General features: G+C 38.9%; 1 protein-coding gene across 1 annotated transcript in view; it reads left to right on the top strand.

Moving 5' to 3' along the window:
* Positions 1-22,758, top strand: part of CHN1 (chimerin 1) — a 318,387-nt gene that overhangs the window by 53,919 nt on the left and 241,710 nt on the right. The window contains exon 2 of the mRNA XM_006866659.1: positions 19,841-19,879. Coding sequence (XP_006866721.1) covers positions 19,841-19,879 — 39 coding nt within the window. The remainder of the gene's footprint in view (positions 1-19,840; positions 19,880-22,758) is intronic.

Below are 22,758 nucleotides of genomic sequence, written 5' to 3'. Positions count from 1 at the left end.
CGAGTTACCCATCTGTATTTCATTTCATCAGCTCCGCCTAGACAGATTGGATCACCATAACTTTTGTGCCACCAGTGTAACACTTAACAACAACAACAAGGGATATAGTGGAGTCCTGGTGTGGCGCTATAGAATAAGCATGGAACTGATGACTGAAAGGTCCACAGTTCAAACCTACCAGCTGCTCTCTGGAAACACTGTACAGGGTCGCCATGAGTCAGAACCAACTCGACTACATTTAATAGCCACAACAGCAAGAGCTACAGTAATAATACGCAGAAAAAAGAAACCCTGCCTTAGTGAAGCTTACATTGTAGTTGGGAGCTAAAAAGTAACATAAGTTGGTAAAATGTGCAGTATTTTAGAGAGTGTTGTTGTTGTTAAGTGCCGTCGAGTTACTTCTGACCCATAGCAACCCTGTATAGGGTTTCCGAGGAGCATCTGATGAGCTTGAACCGCTGACCTTGCAGTTCAGACAGCTTTATAGTCTGACACATTAACCCACAGCGCCACACTAGGACTCCATTTTAGATAGTGGTATGTACTAAAACAAAGCAATAAAACAGAGGATAATATGAAGTACCTGAAAGTTTCAAAGTTTTTAGATAGCATAATAGAAAGATGGCAATGTTTTATTTTGTATATATAAGATCACTATGAAATGCAGCCAATTCAGAGGCCCCTACCAACAACACTGAGAAGGTGACTTATGAATAAAGGCCTGAACATGAGAAGAAGCAAACCATAGAAGTATCTTAGGAGAACATTCCATACTTAGTCAACAGCTGAGTAGAAGTGTATATAGAATGTGTCTGGTATGTTTCATGAATGGACAGGAGGCCAGAGCTGCTGTAAAGAGTTGGAGAGTGGGGAGAGAAGCAGGGTAGAAGGGGAGGAAGCTCATCAAAGATCTTGTAGGTTAATACTTCTGAAGCTGGTGTGTGTACAGATTGCTTAGGTATCTTGAGAAAATCAGATTCCAACTGAAGTCAAGTCCTGGTATATCTAACAAGCTGCCATGCGATGCTGATGTGGTCCTTTTTGAAGAGCAATGTTGTTGGCAGTTGTAGGAGTTTGACTTTTATTCTGAGTGACATAGGAAGCTGTTGGGGAAAACCCAGCAAAAGAGTAATATACTTTGACTCATAAGTAACTGCTGAGTAGCAGGTCTACACCTCCTAATCTAAAACTGTTAGGACCAGATATGGGCTATGGTTCAGAAAGGTAACTCATTTCATATATATGAGGGGCTTCATAAAGTTAGTGGGGAAATTCTGTTATCTTTAAAATCCATTTTTCCTTGAGTTTTTAAAACCCCCTCGTATATAATAAGCACCCAATCTCAAGGTCAATTTGAACTGCAGGTCGGCAGTTCAGACTCACCAGCTGCTCCTTGGAAACGCTATATAGTATTGCTATGAGTCGGAACCGTCTCCACGGCACTTAACAACAGCAAACAGTGTCTGAGGTTTCATTGTTTCTTCAGTGAAATGAATGGTCACATTAAGTGGGATAAATAAACATTGTGAATTTTTGCTACCAAATGAGTTTTTAAAACACTTTAAATTTTCAAGGCATTTGGATTTTAGAATTGAGAAATGGATAGTGGGCCTTTGTTGCAATACTTTCCATTTGTGCCTCATGCCCCCTGCTGTCCCCTCCATACAGGGATGCTGAGTCAAGACTAGACTCAATGGCACTTTACAGCAACAACAATGCAAGAAAAGACACCAGGATTTCAGGCCCTTCATGCCTTGGGTTCTGTTCCCAAGGAAGGGAAATCAAATACCTATCAATTTGGGACACAAATAATCATTTCCAAATGATTTTTATGTCTTGGTAACCTATAATATCACATGCACAGTCAAAGCAGGAAGTTAATTAAAACATTGAGCTTTCTATTATACGTTTAGACTGTCAGCATGTACTTTGAATTATCCATCTCTGCTCATTTGTGGTTGACACAGAATTACTTTTATATCTTACTTTGCTTTATGCCCTTCCAGCGGTGAGCTGCTTAGTGCACATTTGGCTCTGCAGTTTGTAATCTAAAATAAACTTTTCTGTGTTCCTCTAAAGTCTACTTTAATTTTTTTAAGCGATTGAGTGATTTTCCCAGATAAGTCCAGTTTGAAAAAAAATGCATCAATGTTAGGAAATTAGCGTGATAAATTCAGGAAATGCTGTGATTTTTCTCCCCCTACCTCAGTTTCCTGTGATGTCAAAATATTAATAGTAAAAACTTTCTCTCTCTCTCTCTCATTTTTTCCCATAGAGTTTCACTTATAGATTATTGCATTCTGTTTTCCTCTTGACAAAGCTTGAAAGTATAAATGTAAGACTTTGAAAGATTATGCTTCACATTTGCTGGCAAAGCGATGTTCTAACTCTTGACATTAGGTAATTCTAACTGCTCTATGTGTGTCATAGAATAATGTACATTCTAATGAACACACTTATTGCATACTCCTGAAAGTGTATATCCTGGTGTGGCATGCTGTAGGGTAAGCACTGGACTGCGGACCTCAAGGTTGGTGGTTCAAACCCACCAGTTGCTCCTTGGAAACCCTATGCAGGGTCACTATAAATCAAAATCGACTTGATGGCACTTAACAACAACAACAGCAGAACCTGAAAGTATGGTGTTAGATTCCATTTCCAAGGCCAAGAATCCAAGTGAGTCATTGCTATACAGCTATATTGGAATATGTAAAGAAGAGCATGAGTTAGGAATAATTTGCCCCAAAGGATAAATAACAAGGACACAAATATTGTGTGCAACTTTCCCTTTAAGAAAAGGACAAGGAGGATATATATTGTCTCTAAGGAAGGTGATAGGAACATTTGAAACAATTGAGTTCTTAGATAACTAGCTAGAAAAAGCCCCAATAAAAGTAGTTTTTATTGGTTATTTTCCGGAATTTGTATTTTATAAAAAGTTAAAATTCTGCTAAGTTTTCATGTGGTTACATTGGAGCTTCAAGTGTTGTGGATGATTAAGTCTCATGTTGTTGGATTTGGAAAAAAAGTGTTTATTAGGTATATTCTTTAAAGGATTAGCTGTTATTGTTGAGTGTTGTCGAGTAAGTTTCAACTCATAACAACCTTGTTTGGGGTTTCTAGGAAGCAGCTGGTGTGTTTGAACCACCAGCCTTGTGGTTTGCAGTCCAGTGCTTATCCTACAGCACCACACCAGGACTCCAAAGATCACCTACAAGGATTTTAATTGTAAACGTTGAATTTTAGACACGAGATACAGAGAAGTCTAGTAGAAGAATGGGCTTTATTGGCGTGGTTGAGTTTTATGTGTTACTCTTATTTTCTGGGGTAGAGGTTTTCAGGAAATATAGCATGTATCCTGACTTTTTCTTGCTCAATTAACAAAATCCAAATAGGAGCCGTTAGAGAATGTTGAGGTGCTATTAAAAGACTTGGCAGTAGCAAATTCAATTCTTGAAGTACCTTTTTAGAAATCTGGACTTTCTGCTAGGATAAACATTATCAGAAATGACCAAATCCTTCATGGTGAAAACCTTAGAGAGATACCACTTTTTTCTAGAAGAAGAAATAGAAAGTTGGAGAATTATCTGCCCTCCTGTCCCCTACCTTTGCATTGAGTTGAATGACCCAGTTCCTGTGTATAGCTGTTTGTTTCTAAGAGTATAATGAAAAGGTCTGAGTAAGCAGAAGAAGTTTATTTGTGTAGTCTGTTTGCTAGACCTGCCAAGTTGGTTAGAGGAAACATCACTTAGGTCTTTAATAAAAGGCTGAGCTTGAGGTTTAAAAAGGACAAGTTTCCAAGTTTGCTTCACATTTCATTTAGGAGACTTCATTTAGCTAAGCTGTGGGTCCATGGTGAAGCACCAAGCACTGCCTTGGCAAAGTATTTGTTTTTTGAGCTCTTTGAGGAAGTTACATGTGTGCACTGAAGATTTTTCCCATGTATTAAGAGATCTGGGTCATCACTCTCATAAGAATGAAAAACAATTATCTTTTGTTTTAAAAATAGTTTATTTCTGTCAGAAGTGAATCCATGACACATTAGTTTTCAACTTAAGAACTATTTTTTAATGACTTTGTTTTCTTCTAAGGGTGACTTTAACTGACCCAACTTGGCCATGACTTTGCAGGGTGAATTTTAATCATCTTAGTTTTAATCATGATTTCTTTCCACATTTTGAACCATTTTTAGGAAAGTAGTTTGGGCAGGGATGCAAAGAAATTTAGCACATTCATTTTTATTTGTTTCTTCATTCATTTAAAATTGTGCATGCCATTATGAGCCTTTTTAGTTTCACTGTGAATTTTTGTTTCCTAAGAAATTAGAGTTCATTTAGAGTTAAGGAGTTGGGTTGTTTTCTTTGTGACTTTCTTTAAAACATTAACCATAATTTCTACATGTACAATTCAGTGGCATTGATTACATTCTTTGGTGTACAACCATTCTCATCCTTTATTTAGAATTGTTCCTCAACAATTAGCATAAACTCACTACCTAAGCTTTTTGTCTACTGTGCCTAGTTGTTGTCATTTTAGTTTCATATGGATGGGTTTTCAAAGAGCAGTTATGCTCAAGGTATATATTTTTACTAGTTATCATAAATTAATGTTTGGTTTTAAGAAGACTTCAGGAGATAATTTTGGTTTAAGGTCCTGGGTTCAGGGTTGCTCAACAACAACAAAGTAAATAAAAAAATCTAAAAACCGGCAGGAAACATTCACAGTATTTGTTAGGTACATATTGTGCCTTTTATGTTTGTGATCATTTGAGAGATCACTTGATAGTGAAATAGAGTTCTGCAGTCATTGGCAGCTCATTATTAAGATATATCCAAAGTTGGCAAAGAAACAGAACAGCAACAGGTGGGGGATAAACATCAATGACTTTTGAGGTTAAAATGGTACAGGAAACTCTTGCCAGTTGGTTGACAGGTGGTGGGTGTTCATTTAAAGGGAAGCAGTGCTTCTTTGCTTATCAATAATGGTCATTCTTTTAACAGAAATCAAAACTGTTAATTTTCAGAACCAAAGGCAATCTGAAATAGTCATGCTTTAAAACATCAGTCACACAGTTTTGGAATGTTCATGCTTCATTAGTGTAAACCTCATTTAAAATGTAGCATATTCCTTTTTGAGAAAACTCATTATAGTGATACAAATAAGATGTAATGCTCTAGTGTGAAATAATCCAAGAAGCTGGATTATATGAAGAAGAACATGGCATCAAGATTGGAGGAAGACTACGATATGCAGATGATGCAACCTTGCTTGTTCAGAGTGAAGAGGGTTTAAAATACTTACTGGTGAAGATCAAAGACCACAGCCTTTGGTATGGGTTGCACCTCAGTGTAAAGAAAACAAAAATCCTCACTGCTGGACTAATAAACAACATCCATATAAATGGAGAAAAGATTGAAGTTGTCAAAGACTTCATTTTGCACGCATCAACCATCAACACTCATGGAAGCAGCAGTCAATATGGCAATAAGCAATACAGTCAATAAGCAATACAATGTATACCTTAGGCAAATCTGCTGCTCAAGACCTCTTTAAAGTGTTGATGAGCAAAGATGTTAGTTTCTTCTGAAGTTTGTTGTTGTTGTTGTAAAGTGCCATCAAGTCGGTACCAACTCATAGTGACCCTATGCACAACAGAACAAAACACTGCCCGGTCCTGGGCAACCTCACAATTGTTGCCACGCTTGAGCCCATTGATGCTGCCATTTTGCCAATCCATCTCGCTGGATTTTTCTTGACCCTCCACCTTACCAAACGTGATATCTTTCTCCGGTGACTGGTTCCACCTGACAATATATCTGAAGTATGAGAGATGAAGTTTGGCCATCCTGGCCTCCAAGGAGCACTCTGGTTGAACTTCTTCCAACACAGATCTATTTGTTCTCTTGGCAGCCCATGGCACTTTCAATATTCTCCTCCAACACCATAACTCAAAAGCATCAGTTCTTCTATGGTCTTCCTTAGTTACTGTCCAGCTTTTGCATGCATATGAGGTTCTTGAAAATACCATGCTTGGGTCAGGCACACCTTAGTCCTCAAGCTACATCTTTGCTCTTCAACACTTTAAAAAGTGTTGTTCTGAATTTCTAAAGTTTAGGGTGCCAGAATTTTCATCTGTGTATGTTTTGTCTTATGTTTATTGTCGAGGGTCTGTGTACTATGTCTTCCTAGTCAGCCATCTTTCCTGTCAATTCCATTTTTCCACAGACTTTTTGAAGTCTCCTTGAGGAAAGCTGAGGAAAATCCATGGTGCATTACTCACAGATTCCCCTTGCTCAGTTCAACTTACATTCCATCTAGGGCATGAGTCTCAAATTTTCCTCAGCATGTCTTTTACTCTGCAGTATTTGTGGCCCCTCAAATGCTTGTTGACCTTTCTTGTTTGTGTGCCTTTTTATTCCTCTGTGTAGAGAGCTCTTCTCCTTCTTATCCCTACGCCTTTTAAAAATTTTGCCATCCTTCAGGACGCTTGTCAGTGGAGTCACTTCTAATTTTTTTCTTGACACTGGTCCAAAGTAGTTTTCCTTTTTTCATGTGTTCTTTCATCAATTCAGCGGTACTTCTTGGATCCTTACTCATGGCCTGGCATTTAGTCAAGATGAAGGTTTGTAAAACCTATACTGGTTTTTAAAATAGTGTTGTTTTTTCTTTCTATTGAAAAAAATTGGTCCTATATATATATATATATATATATATATAAAATCCATATTTCTCTTAGTTTTTTTGGCTTTAAACAGTGGGCAAAGTTTGATTTTCACATTTGTATTGTTATTGATAATATATTTTAAAGGTATATGGCCATAATATTCAAGTTATAAAAATATAGATAAGAAGTTATATATATATATGTATCAAGTTGCTTTATAACAACAATGCCTATTTTATTCATTTTGTTTTGAAAGAGAAGACCATCAGTTTTACATTCAACAAAGTTTACACTTTGCTTCATCTTAATAATTGCTGTCCCCTCCGTGTAACAACAGTGATTCCATTTCCTCCCTGTGGTTCTTATTTCCCTTACCCTCCTTCCCATCCCTTCTCAACTTTGTCCCTAGGTAATTGTTGCACTTTGAATCTTGAATGGTTGACCATTCCATGGTGAGCATATCTTACTAGTGTTGTTGCCCCCACTATATATCTATCTACTATTGTTGTTGCTTGTCGTTAAGTGCAGTCGAGTCGATTCTAACCCATAGCGACCCTGTATCGGGTTTCCGAGGAGTGATTGGTGAGCTTGAACCACTGACCTTGTGGTTCAAACTGACTTTGCAGACCAACGCCACCCCAGGACTCCATCTGCCATTATTAGGTGCTGTCAGGTCACTTCTGACTCATGCAGCCCTGTATAGGGTTTCCAAAGAGTGGCTGGTGGGCTTGAACCACCGACCTTATGGTTAGTAGTCCAGTGTTTTTCCTATAGCATCATACCAGGACTCCCATCTGTCTACTGCTTGGCTGAAAATTGGGCCATGAGAATGAGTTCTGTTCCAGACCTTAAGTGTGGTAGAGGGTCATAGTTTTGAGTTCCTCCAGTCTTTCTGACCAGTAAGCCTGGTCTTTTTATTCATAATTTTGAGTTTTGGTCCACATTTTATCCCACTCTATCCAAGACCTTCTAATGTGATCCCTTTCGGAGCAATTGGTAGTGGTAACTGGGCACCATTTAGTTATTTCTGCCCCCAGAGTCGTGGTGACTGCTGTTCACATTACTATCCTTAATGTGTTATTTTGTTTGTAAATAACAATATCCATCTTATCTTTGCTCTTGACCTTGAAGACATAAATTATACCTGGACCCAATTTGCAAATTACATCCTGACCCATAACAGGTTGCTGTTGAGTCAATTCTTACCACAGCTACCCCTTGTTTCAGAGTAAAATTTCCCTCTATTGGGTTTTCATGTCCCTAATCTTTTGGAGGCAGATAGCCAAGTCTTTTCTCCTGTTGTTGTTAAGTACCATGGAGTTGGTTCCTACTCATAGTGACCCTACAATGGGTTTCTGAGGCTGTTAATCATTATGGGAGCAGAAAGCCTCATCTTTCTCCCATGGAACGGCTGGTAGTTTTGAACTGCCGACTTTAAGGTTAGCAACCCAGTTCGTAACCACTATGCTACCAGAGAGTAAAACCGTCCTCTATTGGCTTTTCATGCCCCTGATCTTTTGGAGGCAGATAACCAAGTCTTTTCTCCTGTGAGTAGGTTTGATACTTCTGGTTGGTAGCCCAACTGACTGTGCCAATTAGGGATATAAAGTTTTTGTTAAGTGCCGTGGAGTCGATTCCGACTCATAGCAACCCTGTATAGTGATTCTGAGCCTTTAAATCTTTGTGGGAACAGAAAGCCTCATCTTTCTCCTGTGGAGCAGTTGGTGGGCTTGAACCACCAACCTTGTGGTTTCTAGTCCAGTGTTTATCGTATCCCAGGCTCCCCAGGGATATAGCATAGGACTTCAAAAAGTTCATGGAAAACTGGAATTAAAAGATACTGGAATTTTCCAATAACTTCTTGAAGCACCCTCGAATTTGTTAAATAAATAAAACTTTCTGATTATTTTAACATTGCTCTGTGGAGGCCTGGAGTGGCGCTGTGGATTAATGTGCCAGACTGCAAAGTCGTGTGAACTGCACAGTCAACAGTTCAAGCTCACCAACTACTCCTCAGAAACCCTATACAGGGTCACTATGGGTCGGAATTGAGTCTCTGGCACTTAAAAACAACAAAAAATGCCAGTGTAACGTTGATGTTTTTATAAAATTGCTTTTCGTTTGTGTTAGATTGGACATTTAAAGGCAATGGAGAAAATCTTGCTATGGAGTTTTGTGGGTATGTATTTCATTTAAACACTGGTCCATAATGCCATGCTAAGGTTATTTTAATCAGCTGATGAGTTGTCCCTGAGTCATAGGTGTCCTGTTTTGCACTCTCACTCATGCTTTTGTAATGGCAGTCTGACACATTTATAGGCTGGGTCTGCTTGGATTTTCTGACAGAATCAAAAGAAGTGGTAAGTGTCTTTAAGACCTCTAGCTGGACGTCAACCACAGATATTTAGTGCCTGATGACTCTCGATAACATCTTAGAAAAAGCTGCTGCTTTGTGCTAAAAGAACTCATGATTTCCTCTTACTTATTTTTCACATTTTTTCTTTTCTATAAAATGTATCTTACCCACCCTGAGAATAACAGATGTGTTAATGAAGCATAGTTTAAAATTATGGTTCTCCTAGGATGGTTCTGAGACACCTGAAGTTCTCCAAGGCTATTTTCAGAATACCCACAAGGTCAAAAATTTAAAACTACTTTCATAATAATGCTAAGACATCACTATCCTTTTCATTCTCATTCTCTTACAAGTGAATAATAGAGACTTCCAGAAATTATATGCACAGCAGATTGAAGACAAAAGCAAGTATGAAAAGCCAACTACCATCTATTAAGCCAGATATTTAAAGGAGACTTGCAAAACAAATTTCTGTTTAGAAAAGTATGGTTAGTTTTCATCGCACTGTATGTTAAGATGTAATGAGTTGATTATTAATTTTAAAACATTTTATAAGTAAAGACAATTAAAATCTGTTAATTTCTAATCTGGTTAATATTGATAGAAATTAAAAACTCCTTAGAATACAGATTTCTAAGACAAAAAAAATTTAGAGAACCATTGGTTTCAAAGATATAAAATATTTCAATGAGAATAGACTTCAAATGGACTAAAACATAGAATCCTACTGATGTAGTTAGTGGGTCTTCATGTGGACCTGGCCAGATGCAGATACACAGGAATCAAATCGACTACATCTGTGAAAAGAGATGTTGAAGTTCAATGTAATGTTGTTGTTGTTAAGTGTCATTGAATTTGTTTCCACTCATAGCAACCCTGTATAGGATTTCTGAAGAGCAGCTGGTGGGTTTGAACTGCTGACCTTATAGTTAGCACTCCAGTGCTTATCTTATAGCTCCACACCAGGACCCTGATCAGTGTAATGCTGTTAGATGCCTTCGAGTCAGTTTCTGCTCAGCAACCATATGCATAACAGAAAGGAACACTGCCCGGTACAGCCCCAGTTGCACAATTGTTATGCTTGAACCTATTGCTGCTGTCACTGTACTAATGCATTTCATATGGGGTCCTCCTTCTTTTTCACTGAATCCCAACTTTGCCAAGCATGACGTCCTTCTCCAGTAACTGGTGCCTCCTGATGATTTGTCTGAAGTATGACAACTGAAATCTCATCGCCATCCTGACTTCTAAGGAGCATTCTGGCTGTACTTCTTTCAACACAGATTTGTTTGTTCTGACAATCCATGGTACTTCCAATATTCTTCCAACGCCATAACTCAAATGTGTCATTTCTTCTATGGCCTTCCTTATTTGTTGCCCAACTTCACATATATATGAGGCTACTGAAAACACCATGGCTTGGATCAGGCACATTGTAGTCCTCAAACTGACATCTGTGCTCTTGAGCCCTTTAAAGAGGTCTTCTGTAGCAGATTTGCCCAATGCAATACATCAGTTGATTACTTAACTGCTGTTTCTTTGAGTGTTGATAGTGGATCCAAGCACAATTAAGTCTTTGCCAACCTCAATCTTTTCTCCACTTATCATTGGTGTTATTTATTGGTCCAGTGGTGAAGATTTTTGTTTTTTTTACATTGAGATGCAACCTATACTAAAGACTGTGGTTTCTGATCTTTAACAGTGTTTTAAGTCCTCTTTGCTTTTAGCAAGCAAGGTTGTATCATCTGCATATCACAGGTTGTTAATGAGTCTTCCTCTAACCCTGATGCCATGTTATCCTTGGCATTCTTCTTCAGATGATCGAACTACTCAGAGTATTTACTCAGCATCCAGATTGAATAAATATGGTGAAAGAATACAACCCTGCCACACGTCTCTCCTGATTTTAAACCATTCTGTGTCCCCTTGTTCTGTTCTAATGACTACCTCTTGGTCTATGTCCCTTATGAACACATGATTTGTTTTGGAATGCCCATTCTTTGCTGTGTTATCCATAACTTGTCATGATCCACAGTTGAAAGCCTTTGTGTAATCAATAAAAACACAGGTAAACATCTTTCCAGTATTCTCTGCTTTCACCCAAGATCCAGCTGATATCAGCAGTGATGTCCCTCTTTCCACATCCCTGTCTGAAACTAGCCTGAGTCTCTGGCAGCTCCCTGTCAATGTACTGTTGCAGGTGTTTTTGGATTATTTTCAGTAAAATTTTACTTGCATGTGATAATGGTATTGCCCAACGATTTCTGCATTTCGTTGGGTCATCTCTCTTTGGAATGGACACAAAGATGGATCTCTTCTAATCAGTTGGCTAGATAACTGTCTTCCATATTGGCGTAAATGAGTGAGGGCCTCCATTACAGTATCAGGTTGTTGCAAGATTTCAATTTGCATTCCATCAATTCCTGGAACCTTGTTCTTTGCCAATGTCTTCTATGCACCTTGGACTTTTTTCCTTCAGTATCATTGGCTCTTGAGCATATGCTACCTCTTGAAATGGTTTCTTTTTGGTATAATGACTTTGTGTATTCCTTCCATCTTCTTTTGATGCTTTTTGCACCGTTCAATAGTTTTCCCATAGAAACCATCAATACTTCAAGTTGATGCTTGAATTTTTTCTTCAGTTCTTTCAGCTTGAGAAATGCTGAGCATGTTCTTCCCTTTTGGTTTTCTAACTCCAGGTTTTTGCACATTTCATTAAATACTTGACTTTGTCTTCTTGAGCTGCCGTTTGAAATTTTCTGTTCAGTTCTTTTACCTCTTCATTTCTTCCATTTGCTTTAGTATCTCTATGCTGGAGATCAAGTTTCAGAGTCTCTTCTGATCGCCATTTTATCTTTTCCTTCTTTCTTGTCTTAAGGACCTTTTTCTTCTTGTATAATGTTTTTAATGTCATTCCACAACTCTTCTGGTATTTGGCCATTAGTGTAGTGCATCAAATTTGTAACTTCAGTTGATCTCTAAATTGAAGTGTGGTATGTTCAAGGTCATGTTTCAATTTATAATGGGTGTTTACAGCAGTTTCTCTTCATTTGGAGTTGTGCCCATAAGCTAATGAAGATCCCAAAAGCTTTACTTCATTCGCATCACCACGGTCAAATCTATAGAGCTGGCAGCTCTTCTCCAGTTGTATTTTTAGAGTGCCTTCCAGTCTGAGGGGTTCATCTTCAGGCACTATATCTGATAATAATCTGTTGGTATTCATAATGTTTCAATATTCTGGATTCTGTTACTATCTGACAGTGCTACACTGCTATTCATAGTTTTAAGTGGCTGCGCATTCAGAAGCAGTGCACCTCTCCTCCTTCTTAGTTTGTCTTGGTCTGGAAGCTGAGCTGAAACCTGTCCACTATGCGTAGTTGACCCTGTTGGTAATTACGATACTGGTGGCATAGATTCCAGCATCACAGTAACATACAAGCCACCACAATATGACAAAGTGAAAGATAAGTGGTGGGCTCAATGTAATGTTGTTAAGTGCTATCAAGTTAGTTCCGACTCATAGCGACCCTGTATAAGGTTTCCGAGGACTGACTGGTGGGATTGCACTGCCCACCTTGGGTCCAAACTGACCTTGTAGTTCCGTGTTTATCCTGCAGTGTGCCACAACAGGACTCCCTGTGTGATAGTCTTCCGTATTAGCATTTGCAAACTTTATTAATTTTTTTAGAATAAATCAAAACTGTTAAATCAGAAGATAGGCAGAAGGAAATAGCATGATCTGTTATATAAATTCAAGAGCCAAATATGCTCCCATTGAAAACCAATTAATTAATGCCCCAATTAGCAGGAAATTCTGTGTCATCCTCATTATTGTTGTTGTTAGGTGCCATCGAGTCAGTACCGACTCATAGCAACCCTATGCACAACTCACAATTGTTGCCACGCTTGATCCCATTGATACTGTCATTTTGTCAATCCATCTCGCTGGGGGTCTTCCTCTTTTTCTCTGACCCTCCACCTTATCAGACATGATATCCTTCTCCAGACACTGGTCCTTCCTAACAATATGTCTGAAGTTTGAGGATGAAGTTTGGCCATCCTGGCCTCCAAGGAGTACTCTGGCTGAACTTCTTCCAACACAGATCTGTTGGTTCTTTTGGCAGCTCATGGCATTTTCAATATTCTCCTCCAACACCATAACTCAAAAGCATCAGTTCTTCCAGGGTCTTCCTTATTCACTATCTAGCTTTTGCATGCATATGAGGTTATTGAAAATACCAGGCTTGGGTCAGGCACACCTTAGTCCTCAAGCTGACATCTTTGCTCTTCAACACTTTAAAAAGTGTTGATCTGAATTTCTGAAGATTACGGTGCCAGAATTTTCATCTGTGTATGTTATGTCTTATGTTTGTTGTAAAGGGTCTGTGTACTATGTCTGCCTGGTCAGCCATCTTTCCTGTCAATTCCATTTTTCCACAGACTTTTTGAAGTCCCCTTGTATGAACAAAGCTGACTGCTGCTTCCATAAGTGTTGACAGTTGATCCAACAAGAATGAAGTCCTTGATAACTTCAATCTTTTCTCCATTGATAATGTTGTTTATTGGTCCAGTGGTGAGGATTTTTGTTTTCTTTACATTGAGATGCAATCCATACCGAAGGCTATGGTCTTTGATCTTCATCAGTTAAGTATTTTAAGTCCTCTTCACTTTTCAGCAAACAAGGTTGTATCATCTGCTATCGCAGGTTGTTCATGAGTCTTCCTCCAATCCTGATGCCATGTTTTTCTTCATATAATCCAACTTCTGGGATTATTTGCTCAGCATACAGATTGAATAAGTATGGTGAAAGAATACAACCCTGTCGCATACCTTTCTTAATTTTAAACCATTCAGTGTTCCCATGTTCTATTTGAACAACTGCCTCTTGGTCCATGTACAGATTCCTCATGAGCACAATTAAGTGTTCCGGAATACTCATACTTCGCAGTGTTGTCCATAGCTTGTCATGATCCACACAATCGAAAGCCTTTGCGTAGTCAGTAAAGCACAGGTAAACATCTTTCTGGTCTTCTCTGCTTTCAGCCAAGATCCATTGGACATAAGCAGTGATATCCCTCGTTCCACGGCCTCTTCTGAATCCAGCTTGAAGGAAGTTCTCTGTCAGTATATGCTTGCAGCTGTTTCTGTATTGCCTTTAGTAAAACTTTACTCACATGGGATATCAAAGATGTTGTCTGATGATTTCTGCATTCTGTTGGATCACCTGTCTTTGGAATGGGTACAAATACGGATCTTTTCCAATCAGTCGGCCAGATAGCTGCCTTTCAAATTCCTTGCCATAGATGAGTGAGTGCCTCCAGTGCCACCTCACTTTGTTGAAAGATTTCAATTTTGATTCCATCAATTCCTGGTGCCTTGTTCTTTGCCAATTCCTTCAATGTACCTTGGACTTCTTCCTTCAGTAGTATTGGCTCTTGATCATATGCTACCTCTTGAAATGATTGAAAGTCAACCATTTCCTTTTTAATACAGTGATTCTGTATGTATTCCATCCATCTTCTTTTGATGATTTCTGCATCATTCAGTAATTTGCCCAGAGAATCCTTCAATAATGAAAGTCAAGGCTTGACTTTTTTCTTCAGTTTCCCCAAGCTTGAGAAATGCTGACTGTGTTCTTCCCTTTTGGTTTTTTGACTGTAGATCATTGTACATTTCGTTGTACTATTTGACTTTCTCTTCTCCAGCTGATCTTTGAAATTTTCTGTTCAACTCTTGGACCTCCTTATTTCTTCTATTTGCTTTAGCATCTCTATTCTGGAAAGCAAGTTTCAGTGTTTCTTCTGACATCCATTTTGACCTTTTCCTTCTTTCTTGTCTTGTGACTTCTTGTTTTCTTCCTTTATGATGTTCTTGATATCATCCCACAACTTTTCTGGTCTTCAGTCTTTAGTGTTTAATGTACCAAATCTGTTCTTCAGATGATCTCTAAAATTAGGTGGGATATATTCAAAGTCAAAGTTTGGCTCTCGTGGACTTCTTTTCATTTTCTTCAGCTTCAGTTTGAATTTGCATATGAGCAATTGATGGTCTGTTCCACAATCTGCTCCTGGCCTTGTTTTTCACTGATGGGATGGAGCTTTTCCATCGTCTGTTACTGCAGATATAGTCAATTTGATTTCGATGTATTACATCTGGTGAGGTTCATGTGCATAATCATCTCTTACGCTGTTAAAAGAAGGTATTTGAAATGAACAAATCATTGGTTTTGCAGAAATCTATCGTGTGGTCTCCAGCATAGTTTCTATCACCAAGGCCATATTTTCCAACTACTGATCCTTCTTTGCTCCCAACCTGTGTATTCCAATCACCAGTAATGATCAATACATCTTTATTGCATGTTTGATCAATTTCAGATTAAAGAAGTTGGTAGAATTCTTCTCTTTCATCCTCACTGGCTTTAGTGGTTGGTGCATAAATTTGAATAATAGTGGTATTAACTGGTTCTTCCCTGTAGGCGTAAGGACAGCATTGTACCTCATGACTGAACTGGATATGTTCTTTGGACAATGAATTCAACCCTATTTCTTTTCAATTTATCATTCCCGGCATAGTAAACCTTGTGGTTGTCACATTCAAGATGGCCAGTACTGGTCCATTTCAGCTCACTAATGCTTAAGATATCAATGTTAATGCATTCCATTTCATTTTTGACAATTTCCAATTTTCCTAGATTCATACTTCGTGCATTCTATGTTCTGATTATTAATGGAAGTTTACAGTTGTTTCTCTTCATTTTGAGTTGTGCCCCATCAGCAAATGAAGGTCCTGTTGGCTTTACTCCCATGGGCTTTACTCCATTTGCATCATCACGGTCAACTCTTTGAGGAGGCAGCTCTTCTCTAGTCGCATTCTGAGTGCCTTCCAACCTGAGGGGCTCATTTTCCAGCACTATAGCTGACAGTGTTTCTCTATTATTCATAAGGTTTTTAGTGACTAAATATCCGGAAGTAGTTCGTCATGCCTTCTTCCTAGTCTGTCTTTGTCTGGAAACTCAGCTGAAAACCTATCCACCTTGAATGAGCTTACTGATATTTAAACTACTTGTGGCAAAGCTTCCAGAATTACAGCAACTCACAAGTCATCACAGTACGAGAAACTGACAGACAGAGGAGTGGTGGATCTTATTATTATTTTCATTATTATTATTTAATTGTAAAAATACAGATGAAATGACATTTGCGAGTTCAGCATATTTCATATGTTGATGTTCGTACAGTTCAGTAAATGTTTTTTATAATGTTGTGCTGGTAGATTCTGTCGAGTTGTTTTTCTACTCATAGTGAGTAACTCTGTATATCAGGTGAAATTCCACAGTGTTTTCTACCCATAGCGCCACACCGGGACTCCCAATCTTTGTTGTTGTTATGTGCTGTGGAGTTGGTTCCAACTCACAGCTACCCTGTACAGGGTTTATGAGGCTGTAAATATTTGCCGGAGCAGAAAGCCTCATCTTTTTCCTGCGGAACAGCTGGTAGTTTCGAACTGCTGACCTTCAGGTTCGCAGCCTGATTTGTAACCGCTATGCTACCAGAGCCCAATCTTTACTGGATTAGATTACCAAGTCTTTCACCAACAATTGCCATCCTCTTTAGGTGGTCTCCCCCACTCCTAAATTATACAAGTTTGAACCCCGGGAAGCCCACTTAGTCCAAAGTGGTCCATCCTCTTCCATAGGCCAGATGGCAAACTACAGAAATACCTATTATTTGTCTTGCTTCTCTTTATTATTCTCTGTCTGTGTTGTAGTTATGCTGTAATGTTTGTTGGTAGTTGTTTGCCTATCTGTTGCTGAATGTCATTTCTGGTCCAACCATGGCCCAGGCCACAGCCATAAAGCCAGTTTGAGGTGAAGAATGCAGTGTTTTTAAATTGACATTCTGTGGGAAAATGCATTGTACAACAAGGTCGGTTTGAACTACAAGGTCGGAGGTTCAAATTTACCAACTGTTCCTCAGAAACCCTATACAAGGCCCTTATGAGTTAGAAATAACTCGAAGGTGCTTAACAACAACAACAACTTTTTCTCAGTGATTTATTCAGTGTGCCAGGAAGGTGGAGGCCTCGTGACGGGCCAGCATCTGCGCACCCTAGTAAACTGGAAAGCCCTGTGTATTCCTAGAGCACTCGTTCCAATTAGTCCTTCTTCCAGGGTGTTGTATTTCAGAGCTATGTCTTTCCTGGCCAGTGCGACTTGGCTTAGTGCTATAAATTCTTCAGGGACAGAACTCCTTAACATTGAATCTCTGAAATCGAAGATTTAAGTAATGTGCATTGTCTTCCAGAGTCCCTAGTGTCCTGGGGAATTGGTCTTCCTGACTCTTGTAACCAATTCTGCATAGAGCATAGAGAGGTTGAAGCATGCTTTACTAAGCTATTTAACTCTTCCCCTTTCCCACTTGGTCCCCCAGCTCCAGTCCTAAGGACAGTGATACCTATCTTTTACTTAACTAAGGGAACATTCAAGTAGCTTTACTCTCAACAAAAAAGATCCGTGTGACCTAAGATCTCTGCCCCTAAACATGAAAAAGACATAAGATATATTTTTAAAAACGTTCCCTTAATCTCTGCTTTGACAGATACCCTGCTATACACTTTTAATGGTTTAAGATATTGCCGTGAACTGTAATGCAATCCAGATAAGAATGACCCGAAGTTAAGCCAAGCTACCTAAGCGAAGGGTGCAGTCCGCCACAAGACTGCTTTCATTTCATACATCACTTAACAAGCTTGGGAATCCCCAGGACCCCCATACTTCTGACCTACTGGTTGTAATGAAGGAGTCCCCACTACCCCCTCTGGTTCAGTAATTCAGTAGAAGGACTCACAGAACTCAGGAAAATGCTATAGTTACAATTACAACTTTATTATAGCAGAAAAACAAAGCAAAACCCAGTGCCATGGAGTTGATTCCTACTCATAAGGACTATTTAGGGTTTCCAGGATTGTGAATCTTTATGGGAGCAGACAGCCTCATCTTTCTCCCACAATTATAGCTAAGTGATACAAAAAAAAACCTTGAGATTAGCAGTCTAGTGCTTATCCTACAGAGCCATACCAGGAATCCCCAATTATACTTGTTGTTGTTGTTAAGTGCCTCTGAGTCGGTTCTGACCCATAGTGGCCTTGTATAGGGTTCCCAAGGAGCAGCTGGTGAGCTTGAACCGCCGACCTTGCAGTTCAAACGGCTTTGCAGTCTGACTCATTAACCCACAGCGCCACACTCCCCTAAATGTAATGACATAAAATATAGAAATACATTTCTTGAGATAAAAATTGTTATCTGGGCAATTTGACTGAAAAATTTTTAAATCCATTGATTTCAGGGTCATAAAATAAAGACTCTTGACTAATCTGAGCTCAGTTACAGTAAGAAAAGTGGCAAAAATTATCTTTGATGTTTTTATATGATAAGCAGATGGAAAACACAAGTGACTTTCTTTGAGCATCTTTATAAAACTATACTCCAAAAAAATAAAGACCAAGAATTGACATGTTGTTGTGAAGTGCAGTTGAGTTGATTCTGACCCATAGCGACCCTGTATCGGATTTCCAAGGAGCAGTTGGTGAGCTTGAACCACTGACATTGCAGTTCAAATGACTTTGCAGTCTGATGCATTAGCCCACAGCACACACGGGACTCCAACAATTTGCATAACAATCCCTAAAGACAATGTTCTACATCCTACTTTGCAGAGTAGTGACTGGGATCTTAAATGCTCATAATCAGCCATCTAAGGTACACCTGAGGAACCCTGGTTGTGCTGGAGGATAAGCACTAGACCACTGACCACAAGGTCAGCAGTTCTAACGCAGTTCTAAGCCTTCTGTTCCTGTAAACATTTACAGTCTCGAAAATCCTATATGTGGTTCCTGTGAGTCACTATTGATTCAGTGGCAGTGGGTAAGGGGCAACTATTGGTTTCTCTCTGTCCAGAGGAAAGAGGATTGATGAAAACTGAAGATGTTTTGAAACAATTAGTTCATTGACTAATGGACCAACTGAACATGAGTGTCTATGACTTTGAGACCAGAAAAACTAGATGGTGCCTAGTTCTGGCCACAGCTACCATAGGCTCTGAAACAGATCACATTAGAAGGTCCTGGATAGAGTGGGAGAAAACGTAGAACAAAACTCAGAATCATAAAAAGACCAGGCGTATTGGTCAGATAGAGACTTGTGAAACCTCAAGACTTTGGTCACCCTTCAGGTCTGGAACTGAACTCACCACTGTGACTCAGTTTTCATCCAAGTGTGGTGTGCTGCGGGTTAATGCGCTGGACTGGAAGGTCCATTTGAACCGTAAGGTAGACGATTAAAGCTCATCAGCTGCTCCTCAGAAACCCTATATAGGGCTGCTATGAGTCGGAACCAGTCCAACGGCACGTCACAACAACAACATGGGGGGTGGGGGGATAAGAACACTAGTGAGGTACACACACCATAGAATACAATCAGAAGGGCAACATTTACCTAAAGGCAAATGTCAGAAGGATTGGGAAAGAAGGAGGAATGGAAACAAGAACAGGGAGGAAGTGATGTCACATTGAGGGGAGTGTAGTCATTGAGATGAAACGAATGCATGATTTGTTGAATGTAAACCTTCACTCAAGGCCTTGTGGGATAAACCACGAGGTGGGCGGTTCAGATTTACCAGCTGATCCTTGGAAACCCTGTACAGGGTCACTATGAGTCGAAATGACCTCAAAAAAGTATATATTAAGTGAATTAATGATTAAATGTATCTCACTTTAAGTGATAAATATTCAGGAGTGTTAATTTTGTTCTTTTCTTGTTTTAGATACAGATGAATATAGACCTCCTGTTTGGAAATCTTACTGTAAGTATACAGATAATTTAAAAATTGAATGGGCTATATATAGTACTTTATAAATAATATAAAAGGATTAGGAAGATTGGATGTAACAGTTTAAAACACTATTCATTCCATTTTGTTTCCATGATAGAAAAATTCATTCACAACAGGATTTGGGAATGGCATAGGAAAAGTTAATTCTGTTGAAACAGGAGTGTTGCATGTCTGGAAAGCATCTCATTTCCGTTTGCTTATGTGAAATTCCAGGTAGTGGCACTTGAGACTATTTATTGACAGTAGCTGATGGAATTAATGATGCAAGGAGAAGCTAACTAAGAACTCAAGCAATCAAATTATTTTCAGTTTGTAATCACTTACATGAAAAGGAATATATAATGAGTGAAAAAGAAAAAAAGAAATCTTGTTTTGTAGAAATTGATCCCCCAAAATATAAGTGAAACCCTTTTGATTTCTGTTGCTCTTTAAATTTTGCATTAGAATAAAAAATTCTTTCATAAGAGTCTAGGGTCTTAGCCATTTATTTTCCCTTCCTTATTGTCCTACAGCATAGTATCTCACCAAGTAAAAGGTGTTTCAAATTTTTAAAAAATGGAAATAGGACTAATAGAATCCAAAGCGTTTTTGTTGTTTTTTCAAGTAATGAGTGCACTTTTGGAGAAACTGGGAGCACAGTGGCTCCATACGGTAAGCACTAAACTGCTAATTATAAAGCCACACCATGGGAAAAAAATGAGTCTTTCTGCTTCTGCGAAGATTTAAAGCCTTGGACCTATACGGAGTCGCTGTGAGTCAGAATCCACTCAACGGCACTTAGAAAAACAATTGGAGAAACTAGTACTGCAAGATATGTCTGTTGTCTGTAGAGATCAGTAAACAACCTAAGTAAGATATCTACACTTGAAATATAGAATAGTAACACTTACTAAATGTTGAGCATTATTCTGAATTTTGTGTTTGTAAAGTTGGTGAAATTTGCTGACTGAGGAGCAACAATTCAGTTTCTTGCTGGCTATATGTTTCCAGAACAACAGATAGTTTTATTTTAATAAGATGTCACTTTGGGCTAATTATAGTAAGTAAAATATGAACAGTGTATAAAAATATTGCCATGAATCCTATTTTTTTTCTTTCCCCCTGCTGGTGCCTTTTTGTTTCTGGGAGCATAGTTCTAAGAATGTCTAAAAATGATTAATGTTCTTTACCTCTTAAAGATTTTGTTACATATTCTCATTGGCTGGAAGCCTATTTAAAATTCTTCTCTGCATTTTCTGTTTTCAACTCATCGTTGTCCCCTTTGCCCTTGACTTGGGCCCTCCACATTTTTATGTAAAGCATTTATGAAATCTCAGATGTTACTGAATCATGGTGGTGATTTTTTTTCTCCTGAAGAATATTGATTAGTAAATATAGTAATAAGAAATGTAGTAAATACAATATATGCAATTTGTATTTTGTGTCTTCAAATGTCTGATAGTAGCTACCATTTGTCTTAAAAAAATGGCATATTTCTCTTTTTGTTAACAGTTTTTTAGTTACCCTTAATGATTTCAATACTTGAGCTCCCCACCATCATTTTAATAATAGAAACTAGGAGAAAATTATTAGAATCATCTTTTTATCAACAGATCATTAAATGGAAAAAACAAACAAGTAAAAACCTTTGCAGTAGGGAAATATTAATGGTAAGCAGTGCTAAGATCAACAGGAATGATACATTTTTAAATTACTCTTATAGACTCATGATGTTGATCTTCCCAGAATACAGGCTCTCCCCACTGTGGGAAAGCCGAGCTTTCATATGAAACCATTGGTAACAGTGGTAAGCAGAAATGGTGTAGAGCAAAAAGCAGCACTAATTTATAAAGGAAAAATATTTGAGCATTCGAGACTCAAAAAATATCCTTCCCAGTCATACTAAATAACACATTAAGAACTAAAGTAATGCTAAAAGACAGACTTCACAGACACAGTTCAAAGCTGTGGTGGCTTGATGCTGAGGTGCTGAGTGCAGCCCCGGGGAAGGAGCTTGGTGAGGACCCTCTTGGGGGGCACTGCCTCTTTATCAGCACTGAATGCTAGTTCTGCTATTCACCTTTTCTTGTAAAAGCGAAAATCCTCTTCAGATTTATCTTTTATAAATATAAAAGCTAAGTTGTGGAGTCCTGGTATACTGTTGTAGGATAAGCACTGGACTGCTTATCCTGCAAGGTTGGAAGTTCAAATCCATCACCCACTCCTTGGAAACACTGTAGTGGGTTGCTATGAGTTGGAATCAACTTGCTGGTTTGTTGTTGTTAGGTGCCATTGAGTTGGTACCGACCCATAGAGTTGTTATGCCCAACAGAATGAAACACTGCCCGATCCTGGGCCAACCTCACTACTGTTGCCACACTTGAGTCCATTGATGCTGCCACTTGGCCAGTTCATCTTGTTGGGGGTCTTCCTCTTTGTCTCTGACCCTCCATTGTATCAAACATGATATCCTTCTCCAGTGACTGGTCCCTCCTGACAATATGTCCGAAGTATGAGAGACGAGTTTGGTCATCTTGGCCTCTAAGGAGCACTCTGGCTGCACTTCTTCCAAAACGGATCTGTTGGTTCTTTTGGCAGCCCATGGCACTTTCAGTATTCTCCTCCAACACCATAACTCAAAAGCATCAATTCTTCTATGGTCTTCCTTATTCACTATCCAGCTTTCGCATGCATATGAGGTTATTGAAAACACCAGGGCTTGGGTCAGGTGCACCTTAGTCCTCAAGCTGACATCTTTGCTCTTCACCACTTTCAAAAGGTTTTGTGCAGCAGATTTGCCTAATGCAACATGCCGTTTGATTTCTTGACTGCTGCTTCCTCGAGTGTTGGTAGGTGATCCAAGGAGAATG

The sequence above is a fragment of the Chrysochloris asiatica genome, unplaced genomic scaffold (assembly GCF_000296735.1).
Source record: "Chrysochloris asiatica unplaced genomic scaffold, ChrAsi1.0 scaffold00094, whole genome shotgun sequence".
NCBI lineage: Eukaryota > Metazoa > Chordata > Mammalia > Afrosoricida > Chrysochloridae > Chrysochloris > Chrysochloris asiatica.
Note: the sequence above shows the minus strand (reverse complement) of the source record. Positions and strands in the feature narration are given on the sequence as shown.